Source organism: Ranitomeya imitator, chromosome 8, assembly GCF_032444005.1.
Source record: "Ranitomeya imitator isolate aRanImi1 chromosome 8, aRanImi1.pri, whole genome shotgun sequence".
Taxonomy (NCBI): Eukaryota; Metazoa; Chordata; class Amphibia; order Anura; family Dendrobatidae; genus Ranitomeya; species Ranitomeya imitator.
In genome coordinates, this window is record NC_091289.1 from 34238585 (window position 1) to 34255844 (window position 17260).

Genomic DNA, 17260 nt, shown 5'->3' on the forward strand with positions numbered 1-17260 from the left:
CGGAAAGGCAAAAGCAAAATGGATCAGCAGTCTTTATCAAGGGTAATAGTCAGATGCCAATGAAATTATTAAAGAGCTAAAATTTTCCAAATTATGTTCCAATATATATATATATATATTTTATATATATATATATATATATATATATATATATATATATATATATATATATATATAGTACAGACCAAAAGTTTGGACACACCTTCCCACTTAAAGATTTTTCTGTATTTTCATGACTATGAAAATTGTACATTCACACTGAAGGCATCAAAACTATGAAGCAACACATGTGGAATTATATAATTAACAAAAAAGCGTGAAACAACTGAAATTATGTCTTATATTCTAGGTTCTTCAAAGTAGCCACCTTTTGCTTTGATGACTGCTTTGCACACTCTTGGCATTCTCTTGATGAGCTTCAAGAGGTAGTCACCGGGAATGGTTTTCACTTCACAGGTGTGCCCTGTCAGGTTTAAAGGGAAACTGTCACCCCCAAAATGGAAGGTGAGCTAAGCCCATCGGCATCAGGGGCTTATCTACAGCATTCTGTAATGCTGTAGATAAGCCCCTGATATATCCTGAAAGATGAGAAAAAGAGGTTAGATTATAATCACCCAGGGGCGATCCCCGCTGCGGTATAGTCCGATGTGTGTCGCTGTCCGGGGCCTCCCATCTTCATAGGATGATATCCTCTTCTTGTCTTCACTCTGCAGCTCTGGCGCAGGCGTACTTTGTCTGCCATGTTGAGGGCAGAGCAAAGTACTGCAGTGCCCAGGCGCCGGGCCTCTCTGACCTTTCCCGGTGCCTGCGCACTGCAGTATTTTGCTCTGCCCTCAACAGGGCAGGCAAACCTGCGCCGGAGCTGCGTCATGAAGACGAGAAGAGGACGTGATCGTAAGATGGGAGGCCCCGGACCAGACCGTGATGCCCATCATTCCGGAACCGCCCCTGGGTGAGTATAATTTAACCTCTTTTTCTCATCTTTCAGGTTACATCGGGGGCTTATCTAGAGCATTACAGAATGCTGTAGATAAGCCCCTGATGCAGGTGAACTTAGCTCACCTTCCATTTTGGGGGTGACCTGTTCCCTTTAATAAGTGGGATTTCTTGCCTTATAAATGGGGTTGGGACCATTAGTTGTGTTGTGCAGAAGTTTGGTGGATACACAGCTGATAGTCCTACTGAATAGACTGTTAGAATTTGTATTATGGCAAGAAAAAAGCAGCTAAGCAAAGAAAAATGAGTGGCCATCATTACTTTAATGAAGGTCAGTCAGTTCCAAAAATTGGGAAAACTTTGAAAGTGTCCCCAAGTGCAGTGGCAAAAACCATCAAGCGCTACAATGAAACTGGCTCACATGAGGACCGCCCCAGAAAAGGAAGACCAAGAGACACCTCTGCTTCTGAGGATAAGTTTATCCGAGTCACCAGCCTCAGAAATCGCAGGTTAACCGCAGCTCAGATTAGAGACCAGGTCAATGCCACACAGAGTTCTAGCAGCAGACACATCTCTACAACAACTGTTAAGAGGAGACTTTATGCAGCAGGCCTTCATGGTAAAATAGCTGCTAGGAAACCACTGCTAAGGACAGGCAACAAGCAAAAGTGACTTGTTTGGGCTAAAGAACACAAGGAATGGACATTAGGCCAGTGGAAATCTGTGCTTTGGTCTGATGAGTCCAAATTTGAGATCTTTGGTTCCAACCACTGTGTCTTTGTGTGATGCAGAAAAGGTGAACGGATGGACTCTACGTGCCTGGTTCCCACCGTGAAGCATGGAGGAGGAGGTGTGAAGGTGTGGGGGTGCTTTGCTGGTGACACTGTTGGGGATTTATTCAAAATTTAAGGCATACTGAACCAGCATGGCTACCACAGCATCTTGCAGCGGCATGCTATTCCATCCGGTTTGCGTTTAGTTGGACCATCATTTATTTTTCAACAAGACCCCAAACACACCTCCAGGCTGTGTAAGGGCTATTTGACCAAGAAGGAGAGTGATGGGGTGCTACGCCAGATGACCTGGCCTCCACAGTCACCAAACCTGAACGCAATCGAGAATTATGACACCTATCCATTATTAATCCAATTGTCTGAAATGGTTAAAAAACACAAACACACATTATTACAAAGTCTTTTAATGAAATAAACACACAGGCACGAGCACAGCTGCAGAGCTCCTGCCTGTAAAATATTTTAACCCCTTCAGATGGATTTACATCGTACAGATCTACGGAAGGTATGTATATTGTTGGTTTATTATTTTTAATTTGTTACAGGTCGAGGGTCTTCAGGTGGATTGAGAGAGCAATAAAATATTACAGCAACCTGTGTGTTTATTTCATTAAAAGACTTTGTAATAATGTGTGTGTGGTTTTTAACCATTTCAGACAATTGGATTAATAATGGATAGGTGTCATAATTGACGCCTCTCCATTATTAATCTGGCTTAATGTCACCTTACAATAGCATGGTGACATTAACCCTTCATTACCCCATATCCCACCGCTACATGGGAATGGGAAGAGAGTGGCCAAGTGCCAGAACAGGTGCATCTTCCAGATGTGCCTTTTCTGGGGTGGCTGGGGGCAGATGTTTTTAGCCAGGGGAGGGCCAATAACCGTGGACCCTCTCCAGGCTATTAATATCTGCCCTCAGTCACTGGCTTTACCACTATGGCGGAGAAAATTGCACGGGAGCCCACGCCAATATTTTCCGCGATTTAACCCTTAAATTTAATAGCTACAGCGCCGAAATTTTGCAGATACACACTACTAACATTAGTAGTGTGGAATATGCAAAAAAAAAGGGGGATATGACATGGTTTACTGTATGTAAACCATGTCTCATATCATGTCGGGTTTAGGCAGGAGAAATGAAAAGCCGGCAATTGAATTACCGGCTTTTCTGCTATATCGCGCTGAAGTAAATATAAAAATATATAGATTTCCCATTGACTTGCATTGGTTTCGTGTTTCGTGTTTCGGCCGATCCCCCGACCCCGACTTTTCAAGAAGATCGGCCGATTTCACTCGACTCGACTTTTGATAAAGTCGAGTTTCGCGAAACCCGACTCGACCTCAAAAAGGAAAAGTCGCTCAACCCTACCAACAAGTGCTAAGCATCTTTGGGAACTCCTTCAAGTTTGTTGGAAGACCATTCCCGGTGACTACCTCTTGAAGCTCATCAAGAGAATGCCAAGAGTGTGAAAAATAGTCATCAAAGCAAAAGGTGGCTACTTTGAAGAACCTAGAATATAAGACATAATTTCAGTTGTTTCACACTTTTTTTGTTAAGTATATAATTCCACATGTGTTAATTCATAGTTTTGATGCCCCCAGTGTGAATGTACAATTTTCATAGTCATGAAAATACAGAAAAATCTTTAAATGAGATAGTGTGTTCAAACTTTTGGTCTGTACTATATATATATATATATATATATATATATATATATATATATATATATATATATATATATACATATATATTGTATACCTTGTGTATAAGACCAGTTGGGTTGTTTTCTGGCCAAGATATGGCAACCCAGACATGACTATGTTTCCCAAATTACTGCACTCCATACTGATTTACACCATAATAATGTATGACATGCCACTTTTATACATGGCCTATGTGTGTTATTAGAGCTCAACCATATTGATTTGAATGAGGCTATGCAAAATATATCACTAAGACCAAAGAAATCAGCCTGGCTTTCTACATCTGACACATCCGCCTTAAACAGTACCTTTCATAAAATAAACCATAGCCCAAAGGGTATCTTCTATAATATAACGAGTAATTAATGTAGTGTTAGGATCTAGACACATCACATTATGGCCTACCAAACATCATGACCAAATTTTGCCCTTGGCATTATGCGCGACCGTAAAAATTGGATTAGTGCTGTCATTTTGATGGATCGCACTCGGACCAATGTTGTTCTATGGGACTGCGCACATGTCCTATATTTTCCTCAGTCTGAGTCGGTCCAAGGAATAAATCGCACCATGCACGACTTGTCTCAGAGAATCAGCTGGCACCCGCATATGCAACTCTATGAGTCTTTGGAAAAATTGGACATCACTCGAATAACACCCAAGTGTATCCGATTTTCATGAACTTACAATTCAGAGAAGGTGGAGAAACTTTTTTTTTCTCCAGTTCTGGGAAAGTCGGATCACACTCTGATCATACTCTGATTAGCATAATCGGGCCAATTTTCTAGAGAGAAAAACAGTCATGTGACCCTAGCTTTAAATGGAGAGCGGATGAGGCAAAATTTGAATTCAGCCATTCGTCCACATTTTTTCTGGGAAATTTGGTTTGCAGAAAGGCTATTCTCAGCTAATTGAATGTACCTTATTTCAAGACCCCAGAGTATAATGAACCTAAAGATGTAGAAAAAAAAAACTTATACTGATCTTAGCGCTCAGCTCTCCGAATCCTATGGGTTTCACAATCCCCTGACCGGCGCTCGGTGAATCTTGTTATCACCCCCCAAGAGAGGAATCCCTGAGCCTCTGCACATTAGGGCAGCATGTTTCTCCACAAATGCATGAAAGATGACAACATAATGATTTCAAGATGCGACGTTGGGTGTGCATACAAGGAAATGTCCTGGACTTCATCATAGCTGGAAGTCCCGACCTAGCGTGAACACAAGTACTGGTCTTAAACAGATAGGAAGAAGAGCAGATGGGTGACGGTAAGGAACAGAGGGGCCGGAGAGGTGAGCAATAAGGCAAGTATCAGTATTTTTTTCCTTAACCTTTTGATGGACCTTTACTGTTTGGCAACATGATGACCATTTTGCTGATTCTGTGCAAAAGCGAATTACAAAAAACATCTTCATTTTGGCCAATGTGGATTTTTGTAATATTTTCTTATATTTGAATATATTTGCTCATTTTTTATTAGAAGAGTAGTGCCACGAAGTGATTGTCCTAGCGTGACCCGACCCGACGAGTGGTCGGTCACAAAACGGCGAAACACACAAGGGTACACCAGGGACACTTTAACAACGGTGGGCCCTGGCGGTAGGGAACACCTCCTGCACTCATCTGAGGATGTGCCCTGCTCTTGCTACCGTCACTATGCGGGTTCTTTCAACCAGTCGCTAAACAGGATACCTAGTCCCTCACTTGCCCTACTCTTATCCCTAAGTAGGGAACTGGCAGGTGAGATCATTGGTCCCATTGCTGCAGTAATACAAGGTAAGGTAAAACAAACACCACGGGGGTAAAGGAAACACAAAACAACACTTAGCTTTTCTCTGCTGAAATGCACCGAACGGCAGAGTAAGGCACCAAATGACAGAATTCAACCGAAGCACCACTGAACCCAGCAAGCTCCTGACTCCAGCTTGGTTGGTCTCCAAAAGGACCTGTATAACCAACAGTCAGCTGCTACATCAGGTGACCCTTTAAAGGAAGGTGGGAGTGGTCACCACCCACATCATAACTAGCAGCAATGCAATTACCCCAGCGGCCACCAGGGAAAAACTGCATTAGCCTCCGATAGCTGAAAGGAAAAAAGTTTTAATCTGAGAGGTCAGATCTGCCACAGATCCAAACATGGATCGTGACAGGTAGTTAGTATAAAGTAAAGGCCGTCTCAATATACCGAATATCTTCAACGAAGGGCATGAGCCCTTGTGACCAGAGCCGTAGAGTACAAGGATGTGTTTTCTGACATTTCATGCAGTCACGTGCTCACATTCCCGTAAGCTTTGTATAGATACTAATATTATTAAGGAACAATTATCTCTCAAGAAACAGATTCATTTCTTCGGACATTAGACATAAAAGGAACGTCAGCTGCCAATTTCGGGAATGTCATCTGCTTGGTATGCAAATGATAAGTGATCAAAGCCAAACAGAAAGAACAACGACGAAACTTGTTTGATGCTATGTAGCAGCTTTCTAATCCTCCAGTCCAGTTATGTCCATCAGATAAGAACTTCTTACAAAGCCATATTTTGCGGGTTGTTCCCTGTTTTTAAATGTAAATGGAGCTGTCATCAAGTATTAATTAAGATTTTCTTTTGTTGCCTTTACCACAAAGTGAATTTCTTATGGAGAGTAGATTTTTCTCCATTTAAAGGTTTCTCACAAAGTAGATGGGTTTATTTTATTGTAGATTTAGACATCCAGCAGCTTCGTCATCAGCCGTGTGATCACCTTTCTATGTTGTCTAACACTGTATAACCTTACAGCATAATTCTTTGAATTTGGAGGATTTTTTTCTTCGAGTAAGCCATACATCATAGATAGGTGCTGGTCAAACAGATTTCTCTTTCAACCTTCCAATACAAATACAGAGTCTGCCATTGATGTTCTCCTCTCTTTACAGTGATTCACACTGCGTGATTCTACTGTCCTTCCTTTCTATAGTCTCATTCAGGATAGTCTGTTTTATAGGCCCTCCTTGAAAACTTGGATGCTTTTTTCCCTCTCCACGCTCTGATCTTCTTTCTTCTGTACAATCTCCTCACAATTTCTGCTGGTATTTCTTGAAAGAGGATTAAAGAGGTTACTCAGGACTATATTACATTTTTACTATGGGAAAGAGATCTATCGGCAATTCTGTGGCTTCTACCGATGTCGTATTGACAGAACAGTGGCTTCTCTTCCACTCTGCTCCGTTGATGGGGCGTGACTGCCCGTGACGTCATGCTGATTGAAAGGTGACTCCCCACTGCCTAACTGCAGGAAGTCAGCTGTCAATTAGCATGTCTGCAGTTATGTCCCATTGACAGAGCAGCTCTGAAGAAGAAGTGTTGCTCTGTTGACGAGGAGCAGCTGAATCGCCGGCAGGAGTGGTCAGTGACCAACCTGAGCCTACACTGGTTAGAACAGGCAGGCAGTTTTTAAAGAAGGAGAGCAAAAAGAGTCATCAGCAGCCTACTGACAGCCTGCCATACAAAGGCCTTTAAGAGACTTTACAGCAACAAAATGGTAGGAAATATTTAAAGGGAGGCTGTCACCTCCAAAACGCTAACAATACCACTTAAGGCATACTTACTTTGCATTTTTTAAGCATTTTTTCTGTGCCTTTTTGCTGAAAACAAACAAACACAGTTTACTGTACTGGCAAATCTCATGCACGTGTTGTCTATTTTTTACTTGCAGATCCGAAGCATTTTCAAATCCGCAGCATGTCATTTCTCTCTGAGTTTTTTTTCAGCATTTTTTCACCCATTTGAATGGGAAAAATATGCATTAAAAATGCGGAAAAAATTCTTAGTATTTTATGAAGTGTTTTTTTTCTGCCAACAATCCAATATTTGCCACAAATTTTTCTGGCATCTCGGCGACTGAGACCAAAGATAGATCATACTTGTGGTATAATGTTTAGTGGTTTAGATGCCATTAAAAATATATTTATTTTGTATGCAAATAAAGGGGCTTTGGTGCACCCTTGTCGTGGTCATGAGCTTTGTGCATCATTAATCCCAGTTAGATCTTGATTGACAACACTCAAACGAGCACTACCCCAACTCGATCAGTGGCTCTGCATGGACACTTCAGCTGTACTCATACATTGTCATTGCCGGATCTCATCACTGGCTCCTGTCTGCAGCTGCCGCTTGGTACTGTGCTGCAGACAGGAGCCAGTGATCACAGCCCACAATGACACTATTGCAGCTAACTTACCGTACCTATATACATGCATGAGTAGTTTTGTTAACTTTCGGCAGTGACGGACTCTCTTTAATAAAGCCTATGTGCAATTTTGCCTAGTTTTGCATTTAGGAAGCAAATAAAAAATGAAAAAAATTAGTCAGTGCAAAAGTGATCATTGCTTTTAAAGATAAATACTATCAAGTAGTGTAACTATATAACATCACAATTCTGTAGACCTCGCTTTAAAATCTCAGGAAAGCGAGGTAATATTTGCAGGAATTTTGTTTTGCTGTCATTCAGACAAGAAGGAGGGAGAAGCGAGTTACACGGCTTTTATGCTCAGTTTATCATCAGACATTTAGCACTGATAAAAAGAAACATACACTAAGAAGACAGATGAAAAGATTTGCACAGATGTATGGCTTTTATGTAAATTTGTCGATTCCTTGACACTAATGTTTATTTTCAGGGATATTGTAAAAGCTGAAAGAAGAAGCAAAGCTTTCAATTTTCCAATATCTGACAACTTGAATACAAATCTCCCGGTGATAACTTAATTGTGCACTGAGAGATGTATATGGTGGGTGGCATAAAAGGCCAATAAACAACTGTTTGTAAAAGGCAGACTAGTGCTAAACACAGCCCATTGCCGATGATCCGAGGGCAGTCAGACAAGACTTTCAGTGAATAACATGTCCCTCACTATTATATTGTTTTTTATATATATTACTGTTGCTAGGTAGTGCAGTTCTGCACAATTCTCATAAAACCAGCTTCTCCACCATGGCAGAAGATGAGCTCTCCACCCTCCTGTCAAGATCACACCTCACCACCTGCACGCTTGACCCGCTCCCATCCCACCTCATCCCTAACCTTTCCAAGGTCTTCATCCCAACGCTAACGCACCTCTTCAACCTCTCACTCATACCAATACCACAGGTGGCATCACTAAACCTTGACAGACTTCGTATCACCTTTCATTGGACGCCCCTTAGCATGGTCACGGACCGGGTCCAGCCACCGTGACATCCCCAGAACTGAGCCAGCAGAGGACCGATACCGAGTAACCCGCGGCCCTGCGTCTGGGGGCGCTCCATATAGAAAAGATAAGAAACACAGTCCATGTCCCTAAAATGCCAGTCTATCAAAATAATTAACATCGACAATAAATATCGTAATCAGAAATAAATCAAAGCAGCAAAATTGAATTTTTTTGGTTACCGCAAGTGCAATAAAAAGCAATGAAAATGTTGTATCTACCTCAAAGTGGTATCAATAAAAATGTCAGCGCACCAAAAATATACGAGTTTGGTATCAGCGTAACTGTACTAAGTCATTTTTACAGCACAATGAACCATATAAACACAAAAGTTAAAAAAACAATTGCAAAATTGCTTTTTTTGTGCAATATAACCTCACAGCATATTGTTCTTGTTTTCCAATACGTTGAATGGGAAAATGAACGGTGTCATACGCTCAAAACTACAAATTGTTCCACAAAAAACAAGCCTCACAGAAAAATGAAAAAGTTATGGATCTTGGAATAAAGGGTGAGAAAAACGAAAAAAGCAAAAATATAGAATAAGAGAATTACCCAGTCTGTCGGGAAGGGTTAAAAAAGATTTCCTTCTTCAGGATCTTCACCTAAAAGTATTTAGATACTGCAAAGATCATCCCTAAAGAACAGGGCAAGTCCATACATTGATTTTAATGGGAATCATTTAATGCCTCCTTTCTTCTGCTGCTCCTGATTATAGTTGATCTGAAAAACCGAGCCCAGGGAAACTAATTGGATGGCCACTTAAATAGATAACAATCGGAATTTCTATTGAATGTTGGAAAAATTTGATTAGAATGAAAAATATTACCAAGATCCACAATGATTTAATTATATTATCCAAACATCTATTTTATCTAGGACACTCATACAATATAAAATAAAATCCAGCTCACCGTGATTGCATCTTGAGGGTGTTTGAAGGCCGGAAGCACCTTGTCAAGGAGGGGAAAATGGAAAATGAAGAGCCTCCAGCTCCACGAACTGTGATTCATGATTAAGGTTTGTCAGACACCACCTGAAACGCATTGATGCTTGTCATGTGAATTTGTATCGTTGACCGTGTATGTCCTCCGAATTGCTTATGTTGAATAAAGGATCACAGTTCGTGGAGCTGGGGTCTCCTCATTTTGAAATCATACAATATGCCATCCCATTGGATAATATTGCAATCTATAGTAGGTTCCTACTTCATTAATGACTCCACCAGCTGTTATATAAGCTGGTAGCAGTTTTTCATCTTCTTGTAGCCATCTGCTCCACCAGTGTCCACAAACTACATCTCAACAACCTCAGGCTTCTTGCTTTAACCAACAAAACCACCAATTGAAATCATTGACTCAATCATCTAAGAGGTAAATATGAAATTCCACAAACCCGAACGGCTTCTGCTTTCTTGTGGAACATCTCTTCCATGTCTTTTGCAAGTTTCTTGACCAGATGAAGTCCATCTATTTCTTCTATGGAAACTTCCTTCTCAAATTCTTTGTATTTCTAAGGGAACAAAACATGACACTGATCAACCATTTGTATAAAAATGGATGTTCTTGAAGAAAATGCAGTAATATAAAGATACAAGTCATTAAAAAGGAGATTTGGCATTGCAGATGGAATAAAAAGTAATGAAACGTTTGAATAAAGCCAAACTTGGTGCCAATGGAAACTATAGGTCGTCTTGCAAAATACAAGTCCTAAATGCTGCCTTCTGCCGATTTACCTTAGAGTTTGTTTCCACATTCACAATTTATCTCAAATTCCTCACCACAAATCTTCATCAATTTACAGCGCAAAACAAATTAGAGTTACTAAAAACACTATTAATGTGGCAGAAAAAAAAAATATGGAAGTCAGAGGATGGTGTAGGTTTTCAAATCAATCTGTAGAATTCATCCCTCCCGATACTTTGTAATCTACTGTCTAATCTGCAAAGAAATGCGTAGATTTGTAGTCTAAAGTTGAACATTGTCTTAGGGTATGTTCACATGTTGTATATTTGCTGCAGATTTTGTTGCAGAAAATTATGCAAGTTTCCTAATAATCTGAAACAACCCCATTAATGAAATTCATTTTTATTGGCAGAAATTTCTGCAATGAAATCTGCACCATGGAAATTTACCCTAAGGATGAATTGAGACATCGGTGGAACACAGTCCAAGTGTGGAACGTGGGTCTCCTGACCTGAACATGACAGCTTCATAGGCATATATAAGGCTGTTGAGTTCCAATCAGAAGACACACAGCCGGTCGATTGTATCACAGTCCATACTCAGAGCATTATATATCGATGACTATAGTCACCCTTAATGGGGTGGTACTGCTTTTTCTAAATATCTATCCTTACTCCCTAACCACTTTTGTAATTTGCTTTTTAACACAACAACCTATACTTCTCCTTATCTAGCTACTCCCTAAATGTGTTTTTTATTGCTTCCTGTGATGTTTTATTTGAGAGGGGTCTCAAATGTGATATCACAGGATGCCGGGGCTGCACTCACTCCCCAGAGCTTCCGTCGCCCCTCCTGGAAGAAGAGGGCAGCGCTGCAATTACTCACTAGTTTCTTGCATCACCACCCTCTCTGAAAACATCCTGAATCCTGGATGTTGGACACTGTGGGAGACATGAGTGCAGTGCCAGCACTCTGCTTCTATCTCCGACACTGCAGCTTTTGTGTAACATGTTGCCGGGGGTGGAGATTAAAGCAGTGAGTGACACCAGTGCCATCCCACAGCTTGCAGCACTGCCCTCAATCTGATGGTCATCAGGTGGCTACGCCATTGTCACTCATTGCTTCTATCACCGACCCCTGCTGATGATTAATTTGTGGGCACTGATAGAAGCTATGGTGTGGCGCTTGTCGCACTCATTGCTTTTATCTCCATCCAATAGCGACATTTTCTTTCAATTGGAAGCTACGACGACAGAGATACAAGCAGAGTTCTGGGGCTGCACTCACGTCTCCCACAGTATCCATCACCCAAGATCCAGGAAGTCTTCAGAGGGGGCGGCAATAAAAAAAAACAGTGAGTAACTGCAGCGCTGCCACCTGATGAGGTTGTTATCCAGAGGGGTTGATGGACATTGCGGGCAGTGAGTGCAGCGCTGGCCTCCTGTGATGTCATGTTTGAGACTCATCTGAAATGAAACATCACAGGAAGTACAGTACAAAAAACACATTTAGGGATTAACCAGATAGGAAGAAGTGTAGGGTATTGTGTAACAAAGCAAATTACAAAAGTGGTTAGGGCGTAAGGATAGATATTTAGACCACCCATTTAAGCGTTTATGAACTGGATTCTCCGAGAATAGAAAACTGTCACTGACACAGATGTTCCTTTAACAGTTTTACTTTGCTTTAATGGATCTTTAAGAGGAGTTAAATAATTTGAACTTCTAAGATGAGAACTGACTTGGCTTTAAACCAATTTTCTTTTTTTTCCTGTAGAAAATGAAACGATGGTTGTAGGGAAAATTGACAAATACAATTAGCTTGATCTCACTCCGTCTAACATCCATCTAAACTGAATAATACAATTAGTTTGTGTTTAAGAGTAAACTGCACAAAGGTGATGATTAAACGGTTGTTCTCATCTCATAAAGCAAAGGTTTATTAGTAGGACTTTATGTTAGTCTGAGTTTAAAGCAAATTTGGCAGCAGGTTGTTGCTATGTAATCTGAGAGCAGTATAATGTAGGTGGGCAGAGAGCCTGATGTGTCACTTGCTCAGCATCTTGCTGTAGTTTCAATGCAATCAGATTATCACTGCAAGACTAGGTGTCATGTGCGAAGTAGTCCAGCTAATCTGCATAACCCCTCCCAGAACTAATTGACAGCTTGCTGACAATATACAGTGTACCCAGGAAGTTGCCAATCAAAGGTGTGGGCGGGGTTACAGACAGCTCAGCATTCATAGCACTGTTGCTACATCTACAGCAGAGAAAACAGGGATTCTATCAAAACTGCACCAAGCAGTTCAACATCAGGCTGCTGTCAGATTTCATAGCAAAAACCTGCTGACGGATTCCCTTTAATGCGTGGAATCCCCTCTGATTCTGAGAGTAAAGGGGCTACGGAATTGATTGAAATCTCTCAATCCTAAAATAACATCGTAATCTCATATATTAGTGATCCGTGATTACGTTATGAGATGGGAATATACATTTAAAGGGAATTAAAGGATTAAACAAATTGCTGCTGTCTTCCAAAAAGTGTGTATAGGCGCAATACTAGACAACTCATGGACAGGTTTATGTCTGGAAGAAAGCAACCATGTTTTTCCAATCCTGTATATCCTCTCTAATATAAAATGAACACAAATGATTGCATCCAGATGAATTTCTTTCCGTCGGCTTCTGTTTCAACATAGCTAAAAGCATGTTTTCACATTTTAGCAGAAGTTATAGCTTCCAAACTACTGATCATAAGCCTAATTATGACTCTCTAGATCACAGTCAGATGGTTCTATGATACATTGAAATCGTTTCTTAAAGCATAAAAAGAACAGAACTTGTTGGTGGTCAATTTCCGATGCATTATAGACCAAGCAGAACATAATGGACCAGGTATGAATTCTTCACATTATGGAGTGCTATATTTTTTTTTCCTCCATTTGCTGTTGAGAAGCTAATTGAAATAAGTGGATAGCAAATAATGTGTGAGAGCACTTAGGTCATAATGTTGAAAGAAATATTTTGCTACATTTTTTAGTTGGACGGAGTTGTTGATTTCTTGGGAACACCAAGTGCAGAAAAGAAAAGAACGGGAGCTGCACAATTTTCATTGTATGTTGTATCTTTGGTTTGATGAAATAATAAAATATGATATTCCAAAGGGTGGGACAATTTGAGCATAGACATTATTAGAGATTACTGTTTGCTCTAGCTAATTGTCTCCTTTGGGAACATTTTTTTTTCTTAACTGAATATATTTGGGTCTAAAAATTATTTTTTCCAATTGGGTTTCATAAAGTTTTTTTCACCATTTACCTTCTATAGCTAGTGAGATCATTTAGATTGAATGACAGGAGAGTTTGTAACTCTTCAATTTTTCTTTTCCTGAGCTCTTGTCAGCGAGACCACAACAAAGTTGAATGTGCCAGGAAACATGTAACTCTTTACTCTGTCTTTTTGTGAGCTCCTATCAGCTAGACCACAACAAAGTTGAATGCATCAGGAAACATGTAACTCTTCAATCTGTCTTTTCCTGAGTTCATGTCAGCTAGACCACAACAAAATTGAATGTGCCGGGAAACATGTAACTCTTCAATCTGTCTTTTCCTGAGTTCATGTCAGCTAGACTACAACAAAGTTGAATGCATCGGGAAACATGTAACTCTTCAATCTGTCTTTTCCTGAGTTCATGTCAGCTAGACCACAACAATGTTGAATGCATCGGGAAACATGTAACTCTTCAATCTGTCTTTTCCTGAGTTCATGTCAGCTAGACCGCAACAAAGTTGAATGTGCCGGGAAACATGTAACTCTTCAATCTGTCTTTTCCTGAGTTCATGTCAGCTAGACCACAACAAAGTTGAATGCATCGGGAAATATGTAACTCTTCAATCTGTCTTTTCCTGAGTTCATGTCAGCTAGACCACAACAAAGTTGAATGTGCCGAGAAACATGTAACTCTTCAATCTGTCTTTTCCTGAGCTCTTGTCAGCGAGACCACAACAAAGTTGAATGTGACGGTAAACATATAACTCTTCAATTTGTCTTTTCCTGAGCTCATGTCAGCTAGACCACAACAAAGTTGAATGTGCCAGGAAACATGTAACTCTTCACTCTGTCTTTTTGTGAGCTCCTATCAGCTAGACCACAACAAAGTTAAATGCATCTGGAAACATGTAACTCTTCAATCTGTCTTTTCCTGAGTTCATGTCAGCTAGACCACAACAAAGTTGAATGTGCCGAGAAACATGTAACTCTTCACTCTGTCTTTTGCTGAGCTCCTATCAGCTAGACCACAACAAAGATGAATGTGCCAGGAAACATGTAAGGCTGGTTTCACATTTGCGTTTTTTTTCCTATACTTAACATTAAAAACGCATGCGTTTTTTTGCATGCGTTTTGCCGCGTTTTTCTGCCGCATGTGTCTTTTGTATGCATGCGTTGTGTTGCAGAAATGCAACATGTAGTAATTTTTAGTGGCTTTTTTTGCGGCAAAAAACGCATGTGTTTTTTGCAGCAAAAAAAACGTATTGCTGTCTATGTAAACGCATGCGCTTTTAAGCACATGCATTTGGTTGCGTTAAAAACGCATACATTTTCATTAAAAAAAAACAAGAAAACACACTTACCTGGAGCAGCCAGTGCCAGGCAGCAGCTGCCAAGGCAAACAGGATCATGGGGTGCATTAAAAGAGGTCTGGATACACATGATGAGAGCATTATACTGCCTCTGTACAAATCCCTAGTTAGACCGCACATGGAGTACTGTGTCCAGTTTTGGGCACCGGTGCTCAGGAAGGATATAATGGAACTAGAGAGAGTACAAAGGAGGGCAACAAAATTAATAAAGGGGATGGGAGAACTACAATACCCAGATAGATTAGCGAAATTAGGATTATTTAGTCTAGAAAAAAGACGACTGAGGGGCGATCTAATAACCATGTATAAGTATATAAGGGGACAATACAAATATCTCGCTGAGGATCTGTTTATACCAAGGAAGGTGACGGGCACAAGGGGGCATTCTTTGCGTCTGGAGGAGAGAAGGTTTTTCCACCAACATAGAAGAGGATTCTTTACTGTTAGGGCAGTGAGAATCTGGAATTGCTTGCCTGAGGAGGTGGTGATGGCGAACTCAGTCGAGGGGTTCAAGAGAGGCCTGGATGTCTTCCTGGAGCAGAACAATATTGTATCATACAATTATTAGGTTCTGTAGAAGGACGTAGATCTGGGTATTTATTATGATGGAATATAGGCTGAACTGGATGGACAAATGTCTTTTTTCGGCCTTACTAACTATGTTACTATGTTACTATGTTACACTGATAAGCCACCCCACACCATAAAATTGATAAAGGGATCCTACCCCTAACCCTAACCCTACCCCTAACCCTAACGTTAACCCTAACCCTTGGGATCCTAACCCTAACCCTAAGGGTTAGGGTTAAGGTTAGGGATAGGGTTAGGGATAGGGTTAGGATCCCTTAGGGTTAGGGGTAGGGTTAGGGTTAGGGTTAGGACCCCTAGGGTTACTAGGGAACCAAACCCTAAAAAAAAGGAAGGAATGTCCAGCTTCACCGAGTCCGTAAAAAAGAGTTTTCTTTATTTACAAACTTTAAACATGGAGGATACAGACTTCAGCACAACCATATGGGTAAGAATCTCAACGCGTTTCTGGAGTCATGATTAAGGGAGCTTAGTCTCCAGAAACGCGTTGAGATTCTTACCCATATGGTTGTGCTGAAGTCTGTATCCTCCATGTTTAAAGTTTGTAAATAAAGAAAACTCTTTTTTACGGACTCAGTGAAGCTGGACATTCCTTCCTTTTTTTTTGGACTTTGTACGCCTGGACACAGCGGGTCCGTGCTCCCGAGGTTTGGTTCTTGCATCGCCGGTGAGCTGGTTTATTTTCCTTCAACCAAACCCTAACCCTAACCCTAGCTATTTCTGTTTATAGTGGGTTTTCTTGTTGATTTTGATGATTGGCAGCTGTCACATACTTCTCATCATGCGTTTAAAAAACGCAAACGCATGAAAAAACACATGTAAACGCGTCAAAACGCCGCATTTGTAATAAAACATGCAAAAATGCATGCGTCTAAAAAACGCGGCGTTTTACCGCGTTTACATGTGTTTTTTTCACCACATGCGTTTGCGTTTAAAACGCTGCGTTTTTAAATGCAAATGTGAAACCAGCCTAACTCTTCACTCTGTCTTTTCGTGAGCTCCTATCAGCTAGACCACAACAAAGTTGAATGTGCCAGGAAACATGTAACTCTTCAATCTGTCTTTTCCTGAGTTCATGTCAGCTAGACCTCAACAAAGTTGAATGTGCCGGGAAACATGTAACTCTTCAATCTGTCTTTTCCTGAGTTCATGTCAGCTAGACCACAACAAAGTTGAATGTGCCGGGAAACATGTAACTCTTCAATCTGTCTTTTCGTGAGCTCCTATCAGCTAGACCACAACAAAGTTGAATGTGCCAGGAAACATGTAACTCTTCACTCTGTCTTTTCGTGAGCTCCTATCATCTAGACCACAACAAAGTTGAATGTGCCAGGAAACATGTAACTCTTCAATCTGTCTTTTTGTGAGCTCCTATCAGCTAGACCACAACAAAGTTGAATGTGCCAGGAAACATGTAACTCTTCAATCTGTCTTTTCCTGAGTTCATGTCAGCTAGACCACAACAAAGTTGAATGCATCGGAAAACATGTAACTCTTCAATCTAACTTTTCCTGAGCTCCTAACAGCTAGACCACAACAAAGTTGAATGTGACGGGAAACATGTAAGGGCTCATACTCACTTGCGTGAAACACGGCCGAGTCACGCATGTTAAAACCCGGCTCTGCCGCCACCACTCCAGAGTGGAGCGTGTGGCTGAATAGCAATACAAGGAGCCGCACACT

General features: G+C 40.8%; 1 protein-coding gene across 4 annotated transcripts in view; it reads right to left on the reverse strand.

Annotated features, from left to right (window-relative positions):
* CACNA2D3 (calcium voltage-gated channel auxiliary subunit alpha2delta 3) overlaps window positions 1-17260 on the reverse strand; it is a 1133445-nt gene that overhangs the window by 862340 nt on the left and 253845 nt on the right. For all 4 annotated transcript variants that reach the window (XM_069736702.1, XM_069736703.1, XM_069736699.1 and 1 more), the window contains exon 3: window positions 10062-10178. In XM_069736702.1, coding sequence (XP_069592803.1) covers window positions 10062-10100 — 39 coding nt within the window. In that variant the 5' untranslated portion in view covers window positions 10101-10178. The remainder of the gene's footprint in view (window positions 1-10061; window positions 10179-17260) is intronic.